Source organism: Tenrec ecaudatus, chromosome 7 (genome assembly GCF_050624435.1).
Source record: "Tenrec ecaudatus isolate mTenEca1 chromosome 7, mTenEca1.hap1, whole genome shotgun sequence".
Taxonomy (NCBI): Eukaryota; Metazoa; Chordata; class Mammalia; order Afrosoricida; family Tenrecidae; genus Tenrec; species Tenrec ecaudatus.
In genome coordinates, this window is record NC_134536.1 from 4,951,784 (window position 1) to 4,979,122 (window position 27,339).

Consider the following 27,339-nt stretch of genomic DNA (forward strand, 5'->3'; position numbering starts at 1 on the left):
AATTTTCAAGGGATTCTACATCACCGTTGGGAGTGGGAGGGGAGCAGGCAGCGGGGAGATGTGTCTTCTGCACTTCTTGGTGGTTCCCGGTTTGAATTTGTGGTTTGCTAGTCAATCGTAATCTGGCAACTGTATGCCACCAAACAATGACCTGTTGGAAAAGGTCGTAAGACCGCATTGCTACTAGGGACAAACACACAGAATTACCAGCTAGCCAGAGGACCTGATCCCACCCCTTGCCAATTCTCACCTGACTTCCCACATGGTAGGTGGGCTGGTATATTCAAAGTTGGGCAACCAGCCATTTCTCCCAGACCCCATGACTGCTCTCGGTGCCATAGATGAGAAGTTCCCGATGCCCTATATTTAAACCTCACCCACACTCGCAGGTTCCTGGAATCTGAGCCACTTACTACTGAAATGGTTCCAGCTATCCTGCGCCCCCCCCCCCCCCGAGTCTAAAATGTGTGCCTTCTCTGGCCCTACAGAATTAGACATTCTTTGCTGGGGGTGGTCAGCTCCTGGACATTCATTTTACTCATTTCCCATTATTTTATGTTTAAAAACAAGCAACAACAAAGAAGTGTTAAGGCAATCAAGTAACTCCAGAGGTGTACCACAGAAAATGGTTCCTTTTAATACGTTGTACCCTGAACCAAAACGGGATGGTACTTTGCCTTTGCAACTGTTTGGCCATGGGAGGTGTTAAGTGTTTGGAACCATGACGCAGAGTACAATGGGCTGAAATGACCCACGGTTGCAACTGTGTCAAACAATGGAGGAATGGGGACGTCACCGGGCGTCGACTCCATGTCGGTGGCATGGCGCGCTCTTGTCTGGACAGACCTCTTCAGATCTCCACCACCGAACCTGCTGCACTGGGGCGACAATGGGTCTCATCAATGAGCAGCATCTTTGTGCTGTCAGAGCTGCCTGATGCGCTGCCCCTCGTAACTGGCGGGTGCAAGTTGAATGCAGCCCGCTGTGGGCACCACGCCCTCTGGCACGCAGGCACAACAGTGCTTGTGGACCGGGGCCACACCCTTAATTTGATACTCCGCATGCACAGGAGCTGCAGCTCCTCTAGCGTGATTTATTTCAGCACATCTCCGCCCCTTTAGAATAGACAGAATGATTTCTAAAAATAAACCACCATTTCTAAGTGCAGGGACCCCTCCCGAGAACTCTCCGTAGCAGGATGAGGGTGTTGCGGAAAAGCTCCTGGAGAGGTCAACGAAGGATTCTGAAGAACCACTGTTCACCCAGGCTTCAGCCAGAGAGGCATGAAGATATTCTGAGAAATCTTTTCAAATGGATTCTCATACAAGAATTCAATCAGATACAGTCAGTGCATTTCGAAGGCTGCCCCTGCTGCAGGGCCCCGGCGCCAACTGCTTTTCCTGACAGCAGTGCCTGGGCCTGAATGCACATCTAGAGGGTGGGTGGGTGGGTGGGTGAGCCTGTAGCAAAGCCAAGGGGGACAGCACTCAGGACAGAGCCTCGTCTGGTGTGGGGGTGGGGGAAGAGTGGGCAAGCCCGAGCTATGCGAGCTAGCTCAGGGCTTGCAGAGGACTACAAACATGGCAGAGCCTATGACCTTGCCTGCACTGCGTGTCCCCTGGGCAGAGGCAGCAGGCTAGAAAAGATGACCGCCGGACAACAGTATCCCATGAAAACACGACCAAAATGAGAGTAAATTAAATCAGATTCCTGACTTTGAAGTGCCACCCTTAAACGACACCTACTTAGGGAAATGAAAAGGCCCAAGGAAGAATCAAACTGGTTTCCTGGGCGGCCTTGGTCAGTCAGTGCTGTGAGCAGACAGTGGTTCTCTGGGAGAGTGTGGGATTAGTAACACAGACTCAGAAGGCAAGAGCCAAAGAGGAGGATGCCTCTGCAGCCTACTGGGCTCTCCCCTCTCTGTCGCCACCAGCCCCTGCCCCTGCCCCCAGGGAGGAGTGGCAGAATGACGGAGCACGGGGACAAATGGCAGACACAGGGCACCAATGCCGGGTTATGTGTGGCCACAGGCTCCGGAGTTAGTCCAGAAACTCAAGACTTGCTGTTCTTTTGTCTTTTATTTGTTTATTGCAATTAAACATGTAAAGGTTAATAAACAGACATAGTCCCGAGTTAGTAGTTGGTATTATAACATTTATTAAAATAATGCTATGGGTTAATAGAAACAGCAAAGAACCAAAGAATTAAAATGCAAGCTATGTAAATTCCCAACTAAAATCCAAAAGTGTCTAATGTATTCATTCGTTAGCTAACTAAAAGCCCAAGAAAGACAAGACACCCAAGAGAATAAAGTACTGCAAAACAATTGGCAATTTTCAGTTATCAAAATTGTGGATTTTGCATTTTGTATCCTTTTCTCAATCAAGAAAAAAATTTTTCTGAATGTTATATAACATACATATAAAACAAGATAGAAAAATACATTATAAACTTGTAACAATGGCTGTAAATACATTATCTTACATGTTTCTCATAGGCAATAGGTTGGTTATGGTACATACATAGCATGAAACCACTAAGATAATAAAGAACAGACAAATACATGTCAGCTGTACGGGAACATACAAGCGACACTCCCATCTACCCACTCTAAAAAAAATTACATAATACTGTCAGAAAAAAAGTCTTAAAAACTACGTATTTTAATAAGAAATAAATTCGATAAAGAGTGATAATACTGAGAACCAAGGCATTCAGAGATTTCAAAAGTCATGCTTTTTTTTTGTTTGTTTTTGTTCAGTTGATTCAAAAGTTTGTCAACTAAGTTTTCAAAAGTTTGTTCAGAGCAAACCTTACTCATAAACGTCACACATTTATTTCAAACATTTAACTTTCTTCCCAATAAAAGACCTTTGATAAACATCTAAAATGTCCAGGTATTAACATAGTTGAGATGAAACTGGATCAAATACTGGTATATTGTTTTTTAACAACTATCACCTCAAGTGTTTGAGTGTCGCAAATTTATTCAACCAACCAACCAAAAATCAAAACTGGCACAGCACATGTTGTAAATAAACTAAAACAACTGTGTGTGTAACAGGAAGACAGAGCAGTGGCACATTAAACCAAAGCGGGCTGGATACAACACCATGAATGGATGTCTTCTATTGCATAGTAAATGAACTGAAAACGGGTTCCGAGTGACACACGACGATGGCTGAGGTCACCACTGACGGGGCTCACTGAGCCGGCTGCTGACCTTTGGACATTGATGCCGTGAAGGTAGCTTATGAGGGCCCGAGTTGATCAGCTGGGAATCCACTGTCACTTGAGATTTGCCATGCCTGGTACTGGGCAGTTAACGATCACAGACTCAAGTGTTTTGCTAAGGGTGGGCGTTAAGCTTAATAAATTGTTTTAACTACAAAATGAATTGTTTCAACTTCATGAGAAAAATGGAAGCTTCAACTCAAATGTAGTTTATAGTTGATCCTCTAGACGCAAAATGATCCTGAAAAAAAATGCTAGGTTTTCTCACATTCTTTCAAGTTGAGGAAGAAAGAAAAGGGTGTGTGTGTTTACTAAAACCAGCCAAGAGGTGGGCTATACAGGTTATCTGGCATGGTAGACAAAGAAGTCTGATTAAACGTGGGTCATTTAAAAACATTCTTTTTCAGAATGCTGATCACAGATGCCCATTTGTGAAAAAGGTTGGCCGTAGTATAGGACCATCTCCAATTAAAGAATTAGAAAAAAAAATCTAATATATCATAGCCCCTCTTCTCCAAATAAAATAAAGCTCTGATTTTGTCTGTAAACTGATGTGCATTATCACACATCATTTTTATCTTAGCATCCTTTGGGCTTTACATCAAAGACTGAAACCACAAACAGAAAGGAAGCAGTGCTTACTCCATTACGATTTCACAAGGATGTTGTCTTAAAACTTACTAGAGTCAGGCATTAGAAAAGTTATCAAATTTTTTTTCACAGTATCAGATTTGGCAAATTTGCATCAAGGTAACGTGGCCAAAGCCGTCCAACTCAGATATCAACTCGTGCCCCCTCCCCCTGCCCCTCGATCCCTGGGCCCCTAAGTCCTGGGACAGACTGGTGTCCGAGGGAGGGGCTGCTCTTCCCAGACGCTTGACTAAATGACCATGAAGGAAAATAAGGCACTTTCTTTTCTTTAGACTTATTCCAATACTTAAAAAATAAAAAAAGAAAGACAAAAAAGGCTCTTTTGGTCTTTTGTTTTCTTGACAACCACCAGAAAAAATCATTTAATGAAATAAAGGGTTTCTTTGTTCTTTTTTCTTTTTTTTAATAACACTTGAAAGTATAAAATGCTACATTTCCAAAAATATATATATTTGTTTTCTGCACCAGCACCCTTGAATAGTAAAAGTATCTACTTTGTGTTCGTTTGTTTCAATGCACTACACTTATCTACAATTCATCACATGTTTACAGCAAATAGGCAAGCATGGCTTTTACATCCTTAATGAGTTTTTTTTTGTTTTTGTTTTTCTATACAGGGAGGTTTCAAAAAATATCAAACAGTTTGCCCAGTTACGTGACACATTATGCATGTACCTTGTTGTCAAACTTTCCCCCCCCCCCTTCAATTTTTTTTTTTAAAGGAGGTGTAAAAGAAAGATTCGGTCGTTCTGACTTGGACATTTGCTTTCTCTTCTCCTTTAAAAATAGTGTTACAGTTTTGTTCTTTGCATTACTTTAAAAAAAAAAAGTGTGAATTTCTCTCTCATGGCACAACGTTTTTCTAATACTTTAAATTTTGGCAGGCAATAAAACAGGAAAGAAAAGCAAAGCAAAGGCTGTAACGCCTGCCCTCGGAGGGCACTGTAGTGACTACGAGCGTATCAAATTGTGAATACTTGTGAGCTCACTTCACCGACCACATCCCTGACCCAAGGTGCACGCATGATGCATCACCGCACAGTACATTCAGAGAGAGCTGGGGCTCCGCTAGGAGGAGGGGGCTCCTGGAAGTCTCTCACAGTAACTGCCTCTGTCTCCGAGCGGCTCCACAACACCTGGCCCCCCTGCTAAGGGAGGCAGGCCTCTCACCGTTCGCGTCGGGTGGGGCTGGAAGAGGACCGGTGCCGCGGGATGGATTGGACCTTATTGCTTTACTACTATTCAGTGCAGGTTCTAGAACCACTTTCACCCAAACGAGGAGAAGGGGAGGGGGAAAAAAAATAGCTGAGTTGGAGGACAACCATTTCTTTGTCTTTTGTTTGGTTAGATGGTGAGACGAACGGACAAGTGCCTCAGCTCGCTGCGCTGACGACAGGCAAGCAAAGGCGATTACCAGTTAACTGATCAGCAGGCAGGCATGGTCAGGTCATCATTGGGTGAAGAGTTCAGAGGTCAGAAGGTCATAGGTTAGTTGCCGGTGGCGGCTGGGTGGTTAGAAACAAAAAAAAAAACAAAACAAAAAAAAGAAAGAAAAGATAGAGAAGAGATTAGTTTCAGCTAGTGACGGCTTAATGACAACATGAAAAACTAATCACAACTAATAAAAAAAAAAAGCATGTTTAATTCTGACAAACTGATTCGACACCATCTACAGAATACAATGAAAATCATGACCATTTTGTATCATGATTTGAACAAATGAAGGAAAGCCCATACCCTCACCCCCCAGAAAAAACCCCAAAACCAGAAAAACAAAAGAACAAAAACAAAACAAAAATCTGGTTAACAGGAAAATAGAAATAAATACAACTAACAACTAATAGTTAGTAGCAGTCAATGAGGAAACTGGAAACAATGAGAGGTCTGCTACACAGACGTGGGAGCAGTCAGCGCCGTTACCAGGATCTGACTGCTAGTAAGCATTAGTATCCTCTCAGGTGCAAGCATTAAAGCAACTATTAATGATGGGTGTGATTATTAATAACTGATGGACAGAAATGATTCTGAGGAAATTTAAATCTCTATGAACGTTTTGGTTCAACATAAACTCTGGGCCAAACAAGGTTTCTTTTGTTCAATAAATGTTTATTGCTTTTTTTTCCTCCAATTATTCTATTTACAAACAACATGGAATATCCTGGCCTCATGATACAGAGCAGTACTAAACTGTCCTCTAGCAGGGCAGCAACCTCATGGGAGCCAGGGACAGGCCAGGCTGCCGGCACTGGCCAACACGTTCCAGTTGAAAGAAAATACTATTTTACACATATAGAACACTTATAAAATGCACTTGCTTGTAAACACTGTAAAATCCTGCCATTTAAATTTCTATACTCAAAAAGCTCTAAGTACATCAAAAAATAGAAGGAATTTCTAATTGATACCAATAAGGCATTTTGAAATGACAAACAGCGTCCTTTATTCAATTTCAAAGCTAATACTCTGCAAATACAATAAAAATCTGACACTTCATATACATTCCTGCTTTATAATTTTATATTTTAAAAGAAGCCACCTGTAAATACTATTTTCTTTTGCAAAATAAACACAGAATAAAATAAAACAAACAAAAAATTACAGTAAAACAAAGTAGTTCTCAAGTGGAAAAGTGACCATTCCCAGTGTCCTTGAGTTATTCCTTCCTTAACGACCCCTGTCACATTCGGCTTCACCGAACTTGGTCCACTTAACAGTAGTACGATTTGTAAGACTCATTCACTAGCTTATTGTCGGCACTACACTCTGAGGCCTGGCCACTCGGTGTGTACTGCTGTGCCCGTGACTAAGGTGGAGGGGACAAGGTATGAAGATGCATGGTGGCAAACCCTAGTGAAGCCCAGGGCATGTCACACGCTCACAGGGGCACCAGGACCTCTGTCGTGGACTGACACCCCACCCCCACAAGGAAGTGGCCCTTGGCCACTTTTAGGATCTTTTTTTTTATAAATACAACAATGCGTAAGGAATAGGGCCTCTTGATATAACCCAAATCTTCCCTTTTCTCAAAGAGGTGGGTTGTATTTAAAATAGACACGGCTGTTCCGGAGTCAGAGCGGCACATGCATACCTAACAGGCGTGACCACCATGCCACTGCATGGGCACTCCAGGAGACAGAGCCGACTTCACATTTTGATTAAAATGGCCTGGCTCTTCTTAGACAAGTTAGGGAAGTGATGGATTTTGTAAAATCAGTATTGAGGAAAACTCTGGTTCTGTGTGCCTGTCCCTTGTGCGGGGGTGGTGGGGGTGTAAAATAAAGGAGGGTAACCCCGTAACACCCAGAGAATAGCCTTTGCCGAGTCCTGGCTCCCAGAGTTCACTACGTGTGCCACCCATGCAAACCACAACCACACGTGGCCCCGAAAAAAGCCGTGAAAACTGTGTAGATGTGCTTAGCCCTGTGAAGAACTAGACCCAGGCCAGCCACCCTTACTCTTGCCACTCCTGACCTGACCTCACATTATTAACCTCACCTCACATAGGCTGCCTCTCCTGGCTGTAAGTGAAATCATCTTGTCTTCAAAAGTTTGAATCTAAAAACCCCTCAAAAATAGGGAGCAACAGTAGTATCATAAAATAATTTAAGGGAAGGGCTCCAGTCACCTTCCTTAGACCCAAATGAGTGCATACAGAGACTGACAACAGGACAAGGAGTCTTGTTATTTAAACAAAAAAATTTTAAATAAAAAAATACCATTTCGGTTTGTTGACATTGCATTTTGAATGAAAACAGTGACAGGACTAGTGAGAACACATAAATACAGAAGAGCTACGCATGGAATGTGCTGTCGTTTTCCAAACATAATAAAGTCTTCCTCTAAGATCCTCCACCACTTCAAGACACAAGGCTGTGAGTAGGTCTGTAATTACTGTGTGAAAATAAAATTCAGACAGATCCCCTCGGGGGCGGGGATACAATGAAAGGCTAACAGCATCAGAACTACTTTCAAATACTCTTTAGAAGGATTTTAGACATTAGCAAATATTAATAAAGCTTCAACTCATTCATGAAAGTGCCTGGTTTATAACGTGGATGCTTTCTTTGTTTACACCCTGCCCCCATCCCACCTCCCACCTCTCCGGAGCCATGCTCTTACAAGGAGCATTAGCTTTGTTCAGGGACTCATCTCTCTTAACCAGGTCTGCTGGAGCTAAGAGTCTACAGGGCTTGGGAAGTATTTCTGCTGTAGGCTGGGCAGGTGAATGTCATAAGTGTCTCTGATTTCCAGGGGGGGTCACTGGTCTGTGAGCTTCTTACAAAAAAAGCAGGCCCATCTTTCTAAGCTCAGAGAAAGTGGTCTGACACAGTGTCAATCCCTGGCTTTGTCAGCAATGGGAGAGATTGGGACCAGTCCCAGCGCCATGTGCTGTAACCACACAGGCGCAGAGGCAGGGCTGATTCGACGGCAGGGCCTGTATGTCACAGAAGGGGGGAGGGGGTGAAGAGGAATTCCACCATGCTGGGGACTCCTATCTCATAAAGAAAAAGAAAAAACAAACAAAACTTAGAAAAGCAATTCAATGTCAATAAACCGAAACTATCACTCCTCATCAAAAAAAAAAAAAGTAATGATTTACAAGAGGGTCTAGGGGTATAGAAAGGTGGGGCACAAATTATAAATGGCGAGAAAGAGAAAAATGCAGACTCATTTTCCAGTCACAGGTTAGCCCCAAAGACACACCCAGAGCTGTCACCTCTGAGCGTGAGAGGGTTTAGCAGCAAATGGGGTGGAGGTGGAGAAAAAAAAAATCAAAGGATGCATTCTGACAAGAGAATGTAAGACTAAAGGGGAATTGACTTTGATCTGTATTTAGAAAAACAAAAATCAAACTGACTAAGTGCAGTTCTCTTCACAGTCCTGACTTGACTTCGGCTTCCCACCAAGGACTCGGTGCATCTCATGTGGCGTTAGCACTTTTTTCAGAAAGGAAAGTGGAAGGAAACCTTCAGTTCTCCCCAGAAGCCTAAGAAACGCCTTCCCTCCACTCCCTAAAGCACCACCCACTCCATTTATTTTGCAATACCCATGCCAAATGTTTAGATGAACTAGAAGGCCAACTCCAAGCAGAAACTATCACTGCGTCAGACTGGATGGCTCCCCGAACTGACTGGCTGTTTGAGGAGGGGTAACCATAGCACTTACTAACACAGAATTTAATAAGTTAAAATATAAAGGGAACAAAAAAAAAGCAAAACAAAATCAAAACAAAATAAAACCCACAAGAATCCCCCCTCCCTCTCCACCCCCTCCCTGCCCCCACACACTTCAATCTCTCCATGCTGACAAAGCCTGGCATGCCGGAGCTGCTGCTGTGCCGGCCGCAGGCGGTCAGGACCCGCGTCCAGTGTGTGGTGCAACACCCCACGCGTTTCTTAGCAACAAGAACTGCAGGACTAAACTAACCTCGGTCTGCGGTCACAATCCTTTGGTAAGGATGGACACGCATATCGTGCCTTCGAACTTTAGTAGCCACCGCACCTAGTTAAATTGCAATCACCAAGACAAAGTTAGAGAGCAGTCACAGGGAAAACACAACAGAAAAACAAACAAAGAACATTAACAGCAGGTTTATCAAAAATGGATTTCAAATGTTCGTTCACTACAAAAATTGGTTTTAGGAAACATGTTAAGGCACAGTAGTTTTAAAATTAACCACGCTCTAGGCCGCAGGTATAGGCATCTAGTCATATTGCATTGGCTTCACACATGGCGGCCTTCCCCTGGACCCTCTGCTCCTCAGCAGGCCCCTGACAGTGGGTTGTCTCTGCGTTAAAGTCCAGTTAAGTTTACTGGTCACGCAGTCCCTGAGGAGCCTCTCCAAACAGGCCCACTGAAACTTGCTGTGCTGAAGACTGACCACGGCTTGCTAACCTTATAACTACTTTCAGAGTTGATCATGTACAGGTTTAGAAGCAATTCTCAAAGCCTACAGATTGTGGTTTTAAACTTTTGAGTCGATGAGTATGAACTGCAATGAATTAGGTGATTAGTAAAGCAAACAGTATAGTACTTAGCAGTCAGTACACTACTACACACTCCATCAATTACAGCCACTTGGTCGTATTACAGACGAAACCGAATTAATAACACAATTTTACTTTATGTCTATGTGCAAAAAGTGCAAGTAAGTCACTGACTGCTAGGCTAGGCTTTTGTTTGTGTCTGTCTCCCCGGAGGCTGCTGAGACTAAGCATTTGTTAAGTTCAGCTCTGCTGAGGGTCCGGTTAAGACCGTTCTTGAATTCTCAGCCTTTCGTTGGGAAAGCCACACCTGAAGATAAAAGCAAGGGAATTAACATTAGTCACCAGTGAAGACTTGATGCTCACACCAACCTCCGCACTACCACCAACACGCACGCCTGCGTCTGTTCTGGAAAGGTTGCTCCTCTCCAGGTACGCTACTGGGAGCACCAACAGGCGGCATGCATGTTATCTGTGTGCAGGCCACAGCCCCTTCACAGGGGGACATGGTGGTCTGAGTGCTCCAAGTGGCCAGCGCCAGCTCAGGTGACAGAGCGGGAGTGAAAGTTGGCTCACCACACCTTCCTTCTTCCCATTTAGCATGGATCCCAAATGGGCACCTGAACTTTTGATTTGTAATTTTGTCTACTCATTAAGCTTTGTTCAAGAAAAACTTCTGGATAACACAAAACCCATGTTGCTTTACAACGCGGAGTTCTGCAGCCAGGCCTCAAGTCTCTAAGCAGTAAGTGGCCCCACACCCGGCTCATCCTGATGTGCACTGGGCCCCAGGCAGGGAAGGCCAGCCCTACAACTCCTCCGCAACAGGTGCTGGGGGGGGGGGGGCAGCAGAGAGGAGTTCCGGGGGGAGGGGAGGAGCATGCAGGACCACAGGACAGAGGGTTAATAGGAAGGAAACACTTATAAAGGTTACAATGTTACATGTTATTTTAAAAAAGAAAAATACCAACCCAAAACAAAAAAACACAAGGCTTTAAGAATGTGCAGCAAAAGCCAGCTTCTTGGAGGGCCATGTGGTTTCACTCTGACCTGCATCCCTCAGTACCCCGCCCCGCCCCCCCGCCCCCCCCCGAGGAACACACCCTCGTGCAGTCCACGTCTCCATTCGTGAGACAAAGGCACCGGAGTGCATGCACGCACACAGATAACATACAGAGCAGCATGGCTTCATTTAATTCAACAATGGAATTTTCAGGCTTATAGCTTAATGTCCACGTTCATGAAAGATTTTCAAAATTTTTATAAATCGAGATTAATGCTGGAAAGGAAGAAAACACAGATCCAAGTCCTAAAAGTACACAGCACGCATGCAGCACCATGGTCCTAGACAATTCGGGGAGAGAGCTGTGGGTGGCGGGACCAGGGGCGGCCCTGGTCTGCTGCACATGGACTGGCCCGCTGCGCTCTAGTCCTTCGTCCAGCAAGTCAATGGGCTGAAATATCAGGCATGACTGGCATTTCAATCCACTCTATAAAACAAAGGCATCAGTCACGTCCCGGCACAATGCTGCTCACGCACTGCACTTTACTCCGCCTTTGCCCGAGCCGAAAGGAAGCCCCCAGGGGGGCCGGGCTGCCTGCCTGACCCAGGGCGCCCCCTCGGCCGGCACCAGGGAAGAGCCTCCCGGGGCCAAGGGCTAACTTGGGGTTCCAGAGAGAAAAGTGGAAAGGACCAGCTATATTAGAGAACCTTCAAATGCTGTGGCATGGAATTTTAAAATCTGGCCACCAATGAAGCTAACTTTGGAGACATAGAACTCTAACTGTGGGCAGGGGTTGGGGAAGGAGCCTTGGTGCCCCCATGGCTTAAGCAGCCTACTGTCAGCAAGAGGCTCAGTGGCTGAACTCAGTGGCCACCCAGCACGAGGACGATGTGGCTGTTGACCCCAAGAAGATGCCAGCCTGTTGGGCATTGCTACCTTGAAAGGCTTAGGTTGGAGGGTGTGGGTGGGGGGTAGGGGTGTCTGAAACTCAAGAGTGACTTTGGCAGTGTACAATGTGTGCCTTTACTCAGACGTAAGTACGTGAAGGTGATCTGAACACACTTAGGTACACTCCTTAAAGGAGCAACTTTTGGAGAAGCAGCACGAGACTCAGTGGCCATCTTCCCTCAAGGAAATCTGTCTTGTCTCCTTGTAACCGATCAGGTCATTTCCATGTCTCGGGCAGCCAAGCTCCGAAGCAGTGTGTCGCTAACCACGGAAGGAGAAGAACTTACCTAATACACCACTAGGTTCAATGGGGTACTCAAGAATGGATGTCGCCGGAGCCAGTGTGTAGGGGTACTCGTAGGGCGTGTAAATGAGCCCAGCCTCGGGCCCAGGCGGGACTATTGCAGCGGTGGGGTGAGGAGTCCCGTTTGGCATGACAGCGGTCTGTATTTGTCTGATCAAAGGCATTATGGTGGGGCCAGCTGGCGTTGGGGTGCGCAGGGCCGCTGGTGGGAGGACGGGTGCGGGCCCAGTGATAATCCGAGGAGCCGCCTGGGCTGTCGCTGCAAGAGAAAAGGCAAGGGCTGCTGCAGTAAGCAGAGAGATTCAGAAGGCAGCGCAGGGACAGCAGCGTGCGACGCGGCGTAAGAGGGCAGGAGGAAAGGAAGGGAAGCAGGAAGGAAGAAAAATAAAAGGACACCATTAGTACATGCGCAGATCACACCAAACACCCAAGCACACCGACCAAATGCCAACAGACTTCCCTTGCCCAGGGTGGTTACAGCACGTGTGCAAACGCTCATTAAAAAGCCAGTGTGGGTAACATCAATCAATAAGAGGTCCACATAAGCCCCTAACATGGGCAGTCTTAGATCACACCCCACGCAGGTTTAGGCGTCTAAGGTCTCCCAGGGCTGAGATGCATGCAGGCGCACAGGCCGCCACCTACCAAGCCCTTCAACTCTCAGCAGGGCCAAAGACGCTGTGCTGGCCCTCGGCTCATCCCACCCCCACTCAGGCACAGGAGCTTCCTTCATACATTGCAGAAGACTGCCACGAATGCACCCCTTCTACCTGACCCCGGCCCTTTTGTGCAAGCCCCCGCGGACATGAAATGACCCCAGCTGAAATGACCACAGAGAGCTAAGCTCACTGGGAGGCCCTCCAACTCTAGAAAGTGGCTGAAATATAAAGCACACAGGTTTACAGAAATGGCAGTGTGCATGTTATGCATGGGCTCAATTCCATCTTTAAAACACTGCAAGAACCCTTTTCTTGGAGCTAAGGAACCCACAGCCCAAGCCTCAGAAACAGGAGCCTGTGAGTGCCCCAGGGCCGCAGTGCATGGTGGAGGGTGGGAGGGGGGGAGAGGGGGACATGCCAGCCAGGGGGCAAGGCACAATCCACAGAGGACAATTTCACTCAGAGAAGCCAAGTTCACTTTCTTAAAGGAAAGTTGTCAAAACCTTTCACCTTGTGCATTAAGTGCAACAAAGTAAGCTGGAAGTCCTGCACCCTCATCAGAACATGAAATTCTCTGAAACTTGAGGAAAAGAATCCATTACAAGCCCCCAACTTAGACATGCTCGCATCTGGCACAACCCGAGGTTGGGTCTCCGTCTGACTCTTACGTGATTTAATGTTGGCATCTCGGTAGGTGCCATTGAGAATCGCGAGCTCCATCAGCTGCATCTTCTTAAGGCTGTCTTCCCCTTCGGCCTATGAGGAGAAAAGAGAGGAGAGGAGCAATCAGCACTGAAGATGGGCCACACTCACAAGGCTCCAGCAAGGTCAACCCAGGGACTGAAGGTGGCCCACACTCATGCTCTCACCGGTTGGATGTGGTGACACACAGTGTTCTCAACTTGCTGCACTTCCAGTCCAACACATACCACCACTGGCTTAAGATTGCTACGAGTCTGGAAAACAGCTCGGGGCTAAGCTGTGGGGAGACTGGCACTGAGTAGGGACAGTGGCTACACAGTCTGTTGGGTGTCACTGAGATCATTGAGGTGTGCCCAGAAAAAGGAGTTCGTTGAATAAATAAAAGCCAAAAGCACACCCAGGTTGGAGTTGCTGATAGTACTTGGGTATAACCAGCCACCGCAGGAATTGGTTCTGTGAGTTGAAAGGTTTATTTAGGGTCCTGGCTTTGGGGGTGTCTGGTTAGCTGGCTCAGCATGGTCAGCAGTGTCTGGAGCCCCAGAATCAATAGGCCTAAGTAAATCTTTAACACATAAACCAAAACTATCCTCTGAACTGTCCTTTAGAATACACAGCAGCTTAGTAAATTAGTACACAGTGTTCATCCAGGGCAGTGTTCTGCTGTAAACTTTTAAGGGAGCAGGCTGCCTCAGGCTTCTCCAACCATGGATCTGGACCGCTTACATTGCGGGGCGCAGTCAGACACTTCACTTAGCCACAGCTTTGAAGAGCAGTTCAGGGTGTGCTCAATCTAAGCCAATGTTGGTATGTCAGGGCTTCAGTCCCGCTTTTGGGGTCCAACTGGAACCAGGAAGCTATAATCTATTGATCTGTTGCCAACTGTGTCTTTGTGACAATTTTCTTTGATTCCCCTCCCCTGCACCCACCCTGGTACCTTCTGAAAAGCTCTATTATTTCATTAAAAAACAAACAAAAACAAAACCCGAAAGGGCAGCATGGATGAGGTAAGGTCAAAGCACAGAGGGGTGGTAAAGCAGAGGGGTGGTAAAGAGGGAGGGACGGGAACAGGAGCCAGGGAGGCCGTGAGATCAGTGATGGCGTATAAAGGGGACCACAAAGGACAAACAAAAACGAACATACTTGAATGCAACCGACAGTCTGCTCTATAAAGCTCATCCAGTTCACAGTAAAAAGCTTGCTCAAACCACAACACGGGCAGTGGTGGCAGGCAAAGGAGTGTGCGACACAATGCGCACATGCAGCCCCACGACACTGACTGCGTGTGTAGAAACCGAATGACCAGTCCCACTGTGTCTCACATGGCTAACAAGTCCAAGAAAAAAACCCCTATCTTCCAATTCCATCTCTCTAGAAACTTTCAGAAACCCCTTTAGATATTTTCACAAGAAAATAAAATAGCCTAACTTTTAGGTGGGATAAATTAAGAGTTGCTTAAGATTAAATACAATAAATCCCCTTCCAGTTATCTTGTCAGCTTACCAACTGTTCCATTAAAAACACAAACCCACAGGGACTTCAGACACACAAGATTAGATTTCAGTATTCAGATAAGGAGCCCTGGGTGCTAACCACAAACAAGGTAGGCAGTTCGAAAACACCAGCTAGTTTCCATACGTTACTTCTATAAAGAGTTACAGTCTCAGAAACCCACAGAGACAATTCTATCCTGTCCTTTAGGGAAGTTGTGAGTCAGAATTGACTCGATGGCAGTGAATTCAGTTTGGTTTTGTTCAGGTAAGAGAATTTTACATTTTATTCTCCCAAAAGGAAAACTCAGTGATTTATGATAATCATACTGATTTTTAAAGTGGGTCTCTATTTCCTGCTTTTGGATATTACTTGATCTATACTAACCAGCAAGTGCTAGTGACTCTACGTAGCACATCACAGAGCCCTGGTTGCACTTTGGTGAGTGTGCTCAGCTGTACCCAACAGGTCCCCAATCCAAACCCACCGACTGCACCATGGGAGAAAGACTGGGCAGACAGCCAGGAAATAAAGATCACAGCCTTAGAAATGTGGTATCCTGTGGGGTCATCAATTTCATGACACTCCATCCTTGAGGGTCATCAGGTGACCTACTGTGCTAATGAGAAACTATCTCAAGCACACAGGCACATACCAGGCCCATTATCTGAACTCAGAGCTGGCCCACCCTCCTCTCCACTGCCCATTGCCTCCCTGGCTCTGGTCTTTCCTGATTCACTGCTCCAAAAGTCTGTGAAAAGTACCTGCCCTCCAGTCTACAAACTGTGGTCAGATCAAATGCTACAAATACAGCTTTCATCTTCATCTTTCTTATTAACATTCTCATGTCTCAAAACCCTTCATGTCTTCTTACTTTCTAAAACAGAAATGACTTTTAGTATCTAAAGGTACTATGATCTTGTCACATTGTACATTAACATGTTAAACTCACACACACACACACACACACACACACACACACACACGATGGGCCACTGTAAGAATGCACATGAGCACAGCCATTTCTTGGATTCTTCCCCAATACTCCCCTATCTACAATCATCCCACCTCTGGATCCTACCTATTTTCTCCCTTGATGATCATTTCTGTGATCACTCCTTCCATAGGTTAACCCCTTGAAAGGAGTCTACCTCTTATCACTACCCAACTTTTGTTAGATGACCCTTAAGCACCACAGCAAAGCCCACAAAGACGGTAATAGCCCTCCAACTCACATGCACTTAGGTGATGCCAGGATGGATATGTAAGACAGTCAGCTAGCAAGATACCCGCTTCTGAATCACTTTAGTCCTTCTTGACTCAAGTGTAAGGCAAAGAAAGGAGAAGACTCTCTGCCATTCTGTAACTAATCCCCCATCCCTACATTGGTCACCGAGGTGGGCAGGGTCAACTACAGTTTGCATTGCCACTGAGAATGAGAAAGCAAAACAAAACAAAGCACAGCAGAAACAGCATGAAGGCGGTGAGTGAGGTGCTACTGCCCAGGTTTTTTAGACACCCTCTGTAGTATGAGGAAAGCAAATACGGGGGAGACGTCTCCGTGGTGAAGGGACTACCTCCCGCCAGCTGATGGGTGAAAACTGTGTGATAGGTGTGGTGACAGGCGAACAAAACCTAGCAGAATGTGGTAGCCCACACAGTGATGTCACTGGAGGCACTGGGACAAGGCAGGGGGTCACACCCGTGATAGTGACAATGTGGTCTATCACATCACAGTGCTCCGGTTAGCTATCAGCAGGGCAGCAGGCTGAGCCACCCCAACCCCACCCTACTCTGGGTCCCCAGAAACAGCAGAGCTCATTAGAGAATAGAATTACTTGACATAAAAGTAGCAGTCAATGCTGATGTCAAGTAGGTCTTGGCTGAAAGCAGAGAACACCAGATAGAGGTTTATCTAGGTTTAATTGTGCAAAGGCATTCGTTTGTGTGGATCACAACAAATTATGGATAATATGGCAAAGAAGCAGTATATTCTGGAAAACTCAACTGTGCTTATGTGGAAACTGCACATAGACCAACAGGCAGTATAATTCAATCAGAACAAAGAGATGAAGTGTGTGGTTTCATCCCAAAAGGTTTATGAGCACTAGGGTGTGAATGCGGGCTATATCCTTTCACCATACTTATTCAATCTGCATGCTGAGCAGGTAATCCAAGATGCTGCGTTACATAGAGAAGCACACGGCATCACGATTGGAGGAGGGCTCATTAACCACCTGTAATATGCAGAAGGTACAACCATGCTCACCGGAAAGTGAAGAAGTATGCAAAGCACTTCCTGATGACGACTAAAGACCACAGTCTTCAGTAAAGACTGTATTTCAAAAAAAAAAAAAAAAGACTATATTTCAGTATCAACAAAAATACCCACAGATGGGCCCACCCCCACCTAAGTGAAGAGGAGAATCAGGTTGTCAGAATGTCGCCGCACTTGGAGCCACAATTAAGGTCCACGGAAGAAGCAGCAGGCAGGAAATCGAAGCACACACTGCATGGGGTAAATGCGCTGCAAAAGGACCTCTTCAAAATGTTCAAGCGCTAAGACATTACCTTGAGGGCAGTAACTGCAAGACGCAATAAAGCCTAGTGCAATTAAGTGAGAGATGCCTGCACAAGGCTTATTGACTTACGGGAACAAGAGCTGAACAAGAAGGAATCAGGAGAGAGAAGAGAAAGTGGCGAATGATCTAGCTTACAAAGACTTTTAATACAAGAATCCCTTTCACGGTCCAAATAGCAAAATGGGCATGACAAAATCTTTGGGCTGAAATGTCAATGTGCACCTGGGGTCACCTTCCAGGGGCAAGGGCAGGGTCTCAGGCAGCCCAGCTGCAGACACGAAGCACAAAGATTTGCAGGGTGGGTTTAGGGTTCAGCAGTAGGGTGAATGATCTGAAAAGGGCTTAAAAGACCTGGAATGCTGGTTAACGTCCCACCTAAGTCGGATGTCAGTCAGACAGCTGAATCCAAAAGAAAAACCACCTCCCATGTCAATTTTCACAATATTTTCCTCTTTTGGGTATGAAGTTCCAAATTGATTTGCAATTGCTTTCTAAAATTCTGGCCCCTCTCCAGGTCTCCCTCTAGGTAAGGCATCAGAGCTAGCTGGGTGGGAGGCCTGAGGCCCACCTCTGCACAACCCTTTCCCAAAGCAGTACCAACCCACTTCCCTTCCCACCCTCTCCTGAGGCTACTTACATGGGAACCTGGATGCCTGTCCCCCTGCTTCCTGGCTCCGTTTTTTGTGCTGAAATACTTGATCAATGACACTTTGATCCAGGATTGGAAATAATAAAATCCAAGGCCAGAGGAGGGAACTTTATTAGAGCTTAAATTGAGAATTAAGTTTGCAGAAGGCTAAGGATAATTGTGAAGGCCCAAAATCTACTTTCAGGGTCTCCATGTAGACTAAGCTTCTGGTGAATTCCCTCTGACCATTGACCATAAGAGATGCGTGATCTTTGATATGAGACACAAATACTCCTCTCACCTCACTGATGCTCCGACCGGCACAGGTTCTCCACGCCCATCCCTGCATTTGACAGAGAAACTAAACCAGGGGAGGAATCTGAGCACTCAAACACTATCTAACAAGGCTAGGGAACCACCCTCAAAGAGCCAAACGTCACAAACTCCAATGCGAAAATGTCACGAAGACATTCCTCTAGGGATGACAGAGAATTTACTTCTGGAGCAAACTGCAGATATGCCCCACTTCTTAAGTGATGTCTTCTAGAGTGAGCCATGAGGTGAGCCAGTTGGAGGATGCACCCAGGAGTGGCGGAAGGCTGGACCCAAGAGTCAGTTCTAGGGCTGAAAGGGTACAAAGGATGACCGTGAACCCAGTACAACACGACCAAGGTGGGGCCTCCTGAGATTACTGTGGGGAGTTCTCACATCCCAAAACTGCGCAGCTCAGAGCTGTATGTCGAAGCAACCATGCCCAACAGCGAGGCTGGACAGCCTCTAGGCTCAGATGCCCTAGCGTGGCTGCTCATGATCACTGCCAGCTGCCTGTGCCATGGATTTGGACATGTTGTCTGAGCATAAAGAATTGCACAAGAGCTACTAAAAGTAAAGCTTGACTCTAGAAACTGTTGGTACATATACTTATCAACAGAAGCACAAAGGGCAAGTGGTGAGGAAATCGTGTGCTGAAAATCTCTTTTTAAGAGCCTGAAGGTTAACTGTGCCCCAAGGCAGACAAAGCCTGTCTGCTTAGCTAAGGATAATGGTCCATAAACCAATGCTTGGGTAAGTGTTCAAACTGTGCACATCCAACATCCCTATGGCACTAGACTCTCCCCCATGTGCACTAAAGGTTATCATGAGACACTCCTGTGAGTGGTGGGGCGAGAGCACAGTGCAGCAGCCCTAAGCTACCCTGGACCGAGGTTTCCATTATTTAGCAATGACTATGGGGAAAGTCCAGAACTGACAAATGACCCTAGAAACTGTCTTCCAAAGCTGAGGAGTTTCCATGTAGCTTTATTGTAAACTTTATCCATAATCCAGTTCAGGATTTTTAATCTGAATAGGTGTTCCTTTTATGGCAGTTTCCTCCCACCACACTGATTGGATCCGTATGCTAAGCAGAGACTAACGACTTGTGATGTGCAGACAACACAGCCTTGCTTGTGGAAGACCAAGGACTGCAGCCTTCAGTATGGATTACAACTCCATGGAAAGAAAACTAAATTCCACATAAGTGGACAATAGGTAATGCCATGATAGTGTGAGTAAAAGTTGAAGTTGCTGTGGATTTCACTTGTTAGGATCCACAATCAATGCTCATGGAAGTAAGCAATCAGATCAAATGATGTACCGAGTTGGGGAAATTTGCTGCACAAGGCCTCTTTAAGGTGCTAAAAAGGGTGTTACTCAGGATGAACATGCACCTGGCCCAACTCATGATCTTCTCGATCTCCTCATGTGCAAGTGCAAGTTGGACATTGAGTAACGAAAACCAAAGGAAAAGCTATGCATTTTTGAATTGTGGTATTGGTGAAAGATATTGACTAAACCATGGATTGTCAGAAAGATGAGCAGATCTGTCTTGGAAGAAGCAGTCAGAATGCTCCCTAGAAGTGAGGATGGTGAGACTGACTCATGCACACATTTTGCGCATTTTACCTGGAAAAGAAAGAGGAAACCCTCAAGGCGATGGAGTGACGCAGAGGCTGCAACAACGGGCTTAAATGTAAAAATGACTGCGAGGATGACCACCCAGGAAGGGGAAGTGTTTCTGTGGTGTACAGGATCGCTAAAACCTGGAACCGACCCATCTCATCACTCAACTATGGATTAGGCACATGCGTTATTGGGCCATCAGGGCACAATCACTCTCTGATTTTAGAAATTAGTAGTGTGGTGTCAAGAGTGGGTGTAGCAAACAGAAACCAATAGCACATTACAGTCTACTCATCATCATATTCTCATTCCCCTGGACCTTCCAAAGTACTCGAGGAAGCAGAGCAGCGCGGTCAGCTGCTATATGGGCAGCTCCTGTCTGCTGTCCACAGGTTGCTGAGTCGCAATCAACTCACCTGCATTGAACGTATACCGACTTCTTTGACTTTATTCATGAAACATTCCATCAACATGCGTTTGTGCATGATAGTCCTTGAAATTTAAAAAGCAATCGTATTCTTACACAAGAGACTGTTTTATAGGCTGGGACTAACCAATTAAAGCCTGTCCTTCTGGGGGGGTGTGCGCGAGTGTGAGAGCACACAACTACAATAAACGTGCCAACGGGGAGTTTCCAGCCTGTATTGCAAGGGCACCTAGCTCAATATGGGCTGAAAGCAAGCATGGTGGGGCAGACCTCAGGGTTTTCGTGGTTTAACAACATCAAATCTGTGAGCCAGGGCTGAGAGAGAGGTACAGGAAAAGGAAACATGAAGGTGATTCTAACAAAAAACAAAGAATATATTACAACACTCAGAACCAATTCTCAAAAACAGTCGGCGCGACAATCCATGGGCTGGTGAGGGGCTCCAAATCCTGTCTAGGAGGAAGCAGGCGGCACCTGAACATTTTCACTCCACTTCTAGCAGGGGCTGGCTAGAAGCAGCTCTGTGGCTCCAAGGCACGGAGAACTGGGGGCAGGACAGGGGAGGCTGGAAGCAGGCGAGCACATGGGTGAGGCGGCCAATCCTAGTAGCACAAATGAGGTCAGACATAGTACACATTTGGCCATTGGTTCTGCCCAGGGTTCCTGCCTGCCCGCTTGATCTGTCAGCACTGCAAATGCTCTCGCACACATTTTCACCCTGTCATCACATGTAAAGGTAGGTAGGTAGACAGACAGACAGATAGATATAGATAGGTATAATTTCTAAAAACTAGTTGTACTTTAATGCCCCACCCACCCACCCCCCTCATCATGGAAAATTCCAGGCTCTATACACATATGTTACACCCAGTGGCAGAATTCAAATATAATACATTAATAAAAATAGGTAGACGAAATGGAATTCGTGTAATGAGACAGAGCTCCAACCAGTTGGGTTGAAATGCAGTGCTTTAACCAGGGACCGCACCAGACTGACTGACGTGAGTGGCCAGGGCCCTTTAACTGGTTTCCCACGGCGCTCTTAAAAACATCGATTTCCTTCGTTTTTAAAACCACCGTAGCAGCATCCCTTCATTTCTGCAGGCCCTCCTGTTAGATTACTACAAATGGCGACTTGATCTCTGTTACTCCAAATAGATTCTGGTGCCCGTAGGAGAGTTCTTGAGAAGACATGGATGGGAAGAGGGACGTGGATCTGAGAAGGCACCCACTGGTTGTACCACTGGAGTAGTTGATGACTTGAATATTTGGTGGGGGTGAGTGCTTAAGAAAACATCTCTTAGTGGTGAAGGAAAGAAGAGTAATGGTTCTAGTTTCACAACTTTGGATTTATCCCCTTCACTTGGTTTTAAACTACTGTTTATAGCTATTTTCAGGTACCTTTATACAGCAGTTATGCGTTGGCCTGTGAACTGCAAGGTACACAGTTTGAAACCATCAGCCTCCGCTCCTCAGGAGAAAGATGGGGCTTAAACTCAGGAAAAGAGCCTCAGGGCGGCTGCAGTAAGGTGGCTAAGAGTTGCACTGTCTCAGCATTTTGCTTTTGTTTGATGGGTTCCTAATGTATCAAAATTCCCATAGGAAAAGGAACTTTGTTACTGAGTCTGTGGAATGCTAACTTCCCGCAAAAATCTTCTCATAAGTGAATTTTTACTTGTGCAGTGTCAAAAGCATACCTATGGATTACCGGATGAATAACCTGGAAATTTTAATAAAACAACTATAATGTTAAGTTTTGGGGTACATCCAACAGTCAATACACTTATTCAATTAGCAGAAATGTTTTAAGACACCTGCTAAGGGAGTCATGTGTCAGATGAAAATAAGAACGTTCTTTCAGAAGCCATACATATAGCACGGGTGAACACTCCTGGTCCTGCAATTTCATCTGCTGCTCAGGTTGAGCGCCCCAGTCAAAAACAATAAAGGCTCTGTCTGCTGGTAAGAAGCTTCGAAGAACTGGTCCTTTACGGGATCAGTGATGGGGCATACTGGGGGCAAATCATTCTTTCCTGGAGCCTTTCCACATCTTTGGAATTTCACAACTCCTTATGAACTATGCCCTCTGAAGACATTCTTATGGTTGACAAAGAAATTTACCCATATTTTTATCTCATCCTTTAAAAAGTGTATTATTAATTGGGAGTTAATACATACAAGGGTTACCTCCCCCAAATTGGAACTTCCCCCACCAAAGCTATGTATTTAATTTTTTTTACAAAGCAACCTTATCACACCTTCAAAGTACTGTCCATTACACTTAATACATTTGTCAAATCTATTCCATTCTTGGAAACATTTTCAAAACTATCGATTTAAATGGCTGACAGAACCTCCTCCATTTTTTTCTTCACTTCTGTGTCTTCAAATCGTTTTCCTTTCAAGTCCTTCTTCAGTTGAGGCACAAAATGAAGTCGCGTGGAGCAAGGTCAGGTGAGCCAGGTAGAAGGAGCAAGAGAGGCATGTGGTTTTTTGCCAAAAGGTGGAGAACTGAGACGGCTGTGTGAGCAGGTGCATTGTTGTGGTGACAAAAGCAGCACCACCACCACCACCCCCATATGCCACAAATCAGACCGTTTTTGGTCACACGTTGTTATGCCATCTTTTCAGAACCTCTAGATACAAAGCTTGATTAACAGTCTGAGCTGGTGGAATGAACTCCAAAATACACTATCCCCTCACATCAATAAAACAAACGAGCATTGTTTTCTTGAGGGGTAATGCCTCGTATTATCATTCTGTAGTCATTCTATCCAGTTTCCAAAAAGACAAAAGTCTAGACTGCATCTTCCACTGGCCAAACCTTTACCTTTCTCCACCCCGTCCGGCACCACACAACCTCCATTTGCTTCTTTCTCCATAAGCTACTATTCCCATTCACTTCAATCAAACTTCTGGTCTCACCAGAACTGACTTGCATTGAGTTCTCAGCAAGGCTAGGCCATCTCCTTAACACCAAACCAATGCGCAAAGGAGAGCTTGAAGAATTTTCTGGATCCTGAAAGCCATACCAGACACTAATGACCAACTCTTCACATCTAAATTGCACTCCTACTTCATTCTTTAAAAAGCGAGTCTTAATTTAAGATTATAAAAAGTCAGGAAGGGGTTGGTTCCTAATACTTAGTGATTTCAGCGTAGTTCTGAGACAAGTGTAGTATTAATGGGTGCCAATCCATTTCTCAGCTCTCTTCTATTTGTCTCAGTGTAATTAAGAATTTCCCCTAGGTCAACCTGTGTGTGTGAAACTCACTGACTTCACAGTGACCCCCACCCCAACCTTGTGGATATCCTGGACTGCAACTCTTTAGGATAGCAGAAAGCCCAGGCTCTCTCCCCAGGAGTTGCTGGTGGCTTCAAACTAGCAACCCTGTGGGTCATAGCCCTACGAAACCACCACACTGCCAAAGCAGAAAGCACAGGTTCAGCCAATGCTGAAGAACCTAGACTGCAGATGAGTGCCCATGAATGGCTCACTGCCTCAAGTCCAGCATCTCCACCTCAAGAGACCTTGCTTCCCTTGAATATGCCCCAGCACAGCTACAGCAGGAAAACCCACTGACCCTGACCCCAAAAAGAACCATGTATATGAAATGAGAGGTATGTGGTATCATGGGAGCAAAGGTGGAGATGTGGACTGAGCATGCACAGAATGCATGCAAAAGCTTGGGGTAATGTTTCCCAGAAACCCATGCGACTCCCAGAAGTTCCTCTGCCACTCAAGTATACAGAAACCTGTTTTCCCATGGGCAGGCAGAGGGAGCACAAAAGAGGCAGGCTGGTGGGGTGATCTCTCTTTCCCTCCAGAGAGATTGTGAATTAAATTTCTCTATGCAAGGTCCACCCCACTCTCCAACATAAATCACATTTCTGTCCCTTTCCCTTACTTTCTTCTTCCCTCTGCTTTGCATGTTCACTGTTCTGAACATATTCACATAGCTGTGCTGCCATCAACCTTTGTACATGACCTTGGTACAGATTTGAACTACTAGTACTTCAGTGTCAGAACCACCTCAAGAGGCAGATACTGTTGTCACCTTAATTTTACACACAGAGCAGTGAAGGCACAAATAGAGGGTGAGTGGTTAGGGTCAAAGTCTCTACTAATGTGCTGTCAAGTTTCAACAATTACTGCCACAAGGTAAGTCAGGATGCTTCATTAAAAAACAGCCACCCATTTACTAATTTAGCCAGCCACTAGCTTTGTGCGAGGCCCTGCTAACCAGAGAGATACAAGACAGAAGGGGCCTCGAACATGCTGCTGAAATACCCTCAGTCGGGGGAGAGGGGTCAATAATTAGGAAAGCCCCTGCTTGGTACCACAGTAAGGCGCACACAGGACTGCAGGGCTCCTACCGAATGCTGGCTGGGAGCAGGAAGATGTGTCTACCTGTCAGGAGGGGTTTGCAAAATTGGCCTGTCTAACCCCTAAAGGTGAAGGGGATAGGATTCCTCTAGCTGGTGGCTCCATTAGCATCTCACAGTCTAAACTTCCTGAAGAAACAAAACAGAACACAAAATAAACTATGACCATGAATCAATTCACACTCCTCGGGAGGAACGACTGCCTGGGGTTTCTGGGGCTGCATTAGCTTTACAGACGCAGCATTACTCCTCTTTCTTTCCTGAAGCCACTGGTGGATTTGAACTGCTGACCTTGTGGTGGTGGTTATTAGGTGCCCTCAAGTTGGTTCTGACTCAAAACGACCCCACCCCACATACAACAAAAGGAAACACTGCCCAATCCTGTGTCACCCAAACAAATGTTATGTTTAAGGGCACTGTTCTAGGCATTGTTTATCAATCCACGTTCTTCGTGCTTGCTCATCTTCTACTTTACCAAGCATGATGTCTTTTTCCTGGGCTGGGTCTCCAAAGAGTGACCTATTCAAAGTACACGACCAAGTCTCCGTATCCTTACTTAGAAGGCACATTCCAGCTGTGCTTCTACCAAGGCACATGCTTGATCTTCTGGCAGTCCACTGTACTTCCTATTGTCTTCACCAGCATCATGGGTTCAAATGGGGCTAGCAGCGCGATAGTAACCCATTTCATCACTGGGGCTTCTGAAGCTACAGGCAAGAGAAGACCAAGAGGCACTCTTGGCAGAGGTCACTATAATACACTACATAAGCACAAGGTGGGTCTGGGAGAAACAACAAAGAAGATCAGCAGTGACCAGGTAGAGATGGGCCACGAGCACTGGGCCAGTGTGTCAAGGGGGTTACCATGTGGTCACCATGCTGGGGAAAACTTGAAGACAGCTCTGTCAAGTAGAAAAGGCCATCGGCAAACAGATCTCACCAAGCAGTGAGAATAGAAAAGGACTGTCTACAGGTTGTGGACTGTTAGGCCGCAGATCAGACAGAAGCTGGGACGCAGTTGATGGGAAGGTGGGCCAAGGCCAGCCAGACCACCCCAGGCAAGATGCCCGGCTGGGGTGTGGGTTGAGAGGTGGGGTGCTCCACCACGGTGCAGAGTCCAGGAAGCCCATCTAAGGGCAGCCACCATGGTGGTCCTCCCCGGAGATCTGGCTGATGAAAATGCCCAGGAGGACCCAACTAGAGAAGAGCACCCCAAAAACACCACCCTTCGACCTTCGTGAGAATGCAGTGACACTGAAAGGGGGACTTTTAAAGGGTAGGTAGGAAGGCTGAAGGGAAACGTCAGATCAGTAAGGAGGAAATCAGCTCCTCTCACCCAACACTCGATGACACTATGAAACCCCAGCTCGGTTTCTAGCCTGGCCAACAGCAAGTGTCACAACACAGGCTTGTGAAATGAGTGACTTTTGACAGCCATTTATTTGCTGACTGTTTTCATTTCCCCAAGTATGGGGTAATTCCAGAGATGCTATACTCTCTAAGCAATGTATCTGATTCACATTGAACACAGTGCTATCCTTCATAGAAAATTCATAAAATGAATTAATATCATGAATCCACTAACGTGCTCAAGGATATGAAACTACAGTGAACAAGAGATGGTAGGTTTTAGTGGCACCTTCATTTAAAGTCATCACTTTAAAAAATAATTCAATTTCTGCTTAATATTTAATTTCGATGATTACTGATAGATTTTTCTTAATTAAAGATTAAGAAAATAAAAATTAAAAAGCACATTTACTTATGTAGTTTCGCAGTGTGGTTTCACAGTAACTCCTACAAATGAATTTTTTACAAATGAATTTTTATATCAACACACAGGATAATCTATCTGACAGTCATTTCGAAATTACGTATGTTTTCAAAATTCGGGCATCAGAAACAAGAAAATCAAGGCTACAAAATAAAAGTCTACTTGACGTAATCTTAATAAAGAAAATTAAAATGCTTACTAAAATCATTAATATGCTATTAAAATGTTACACTGGCCAAAGTACTAAGTACTTTTATTTATAAATATCATGACTCAAACATTTAAATGTTATTGAGAATGGTTATGTATGTATACAGGCTTAAAATATAAGCAAATATAAATAAATTTGACATTTATTAGGGGGGGATTCAGTATCAACATACTTTAGCACAAAGTAAGCAGACTACAAATGCATTGCCTATATAAAAGGAACATGATGCTACTTACCAACCATCAGAAGGGCATGCAAACAAATTAAAGGGATGTATGAAAATAATGAACTTAAAGATACACTGAGAAATCACTCACTGTTTTTCTATTAAATAATTCCTCAATATACAAAAAACAATATATGTACTTTAAATTAATTTATTGTATCCTTGTAGCATACCATACATTTAACAAGGAA

At 45.3% G+C, this 27,339-nt stretch overlaps 1 protein-coding gene across 6 annotated transcripts in view; it reads right to left on the reverse strand.

Moving 5' to 3' along the window:
* Positions 1 to 2,509: 2,509 nt before the first annotated feature.
* Positions 2,510 to 27,339, reverse strand: part of QKI (QKI, KH domain containing RNA binding) — a 120,294-nt gene continuing 95,464 nt past the window's right edge. The window contains exons 5-8 of one of the 6 annotated variants that reach the window (XM_075554283.1): positions 13,453 to 13,540; positions 12,109 to 12,408; positions 9,313 to 9,387; positions 2,510 to 5,390 (exon numbers count right to left, since the gene is read on the reverse strand). In XM_075554283.1, the coding sequence (XP_075410398.1) occupies positions 5,374 to 5,390; positions 9,313 to 9,387; positions 12,109 to 12,408; positions 13,453 to 13,540 (480 nt within the window). In that variant the 3' untranslated portion in view covers positions 2,510 to 5,373. The other 5 variants (XM_075554281.1, XM_075554280.1, XM_075554286.1 and 2 more) reach the window with 5 other exon arrangements.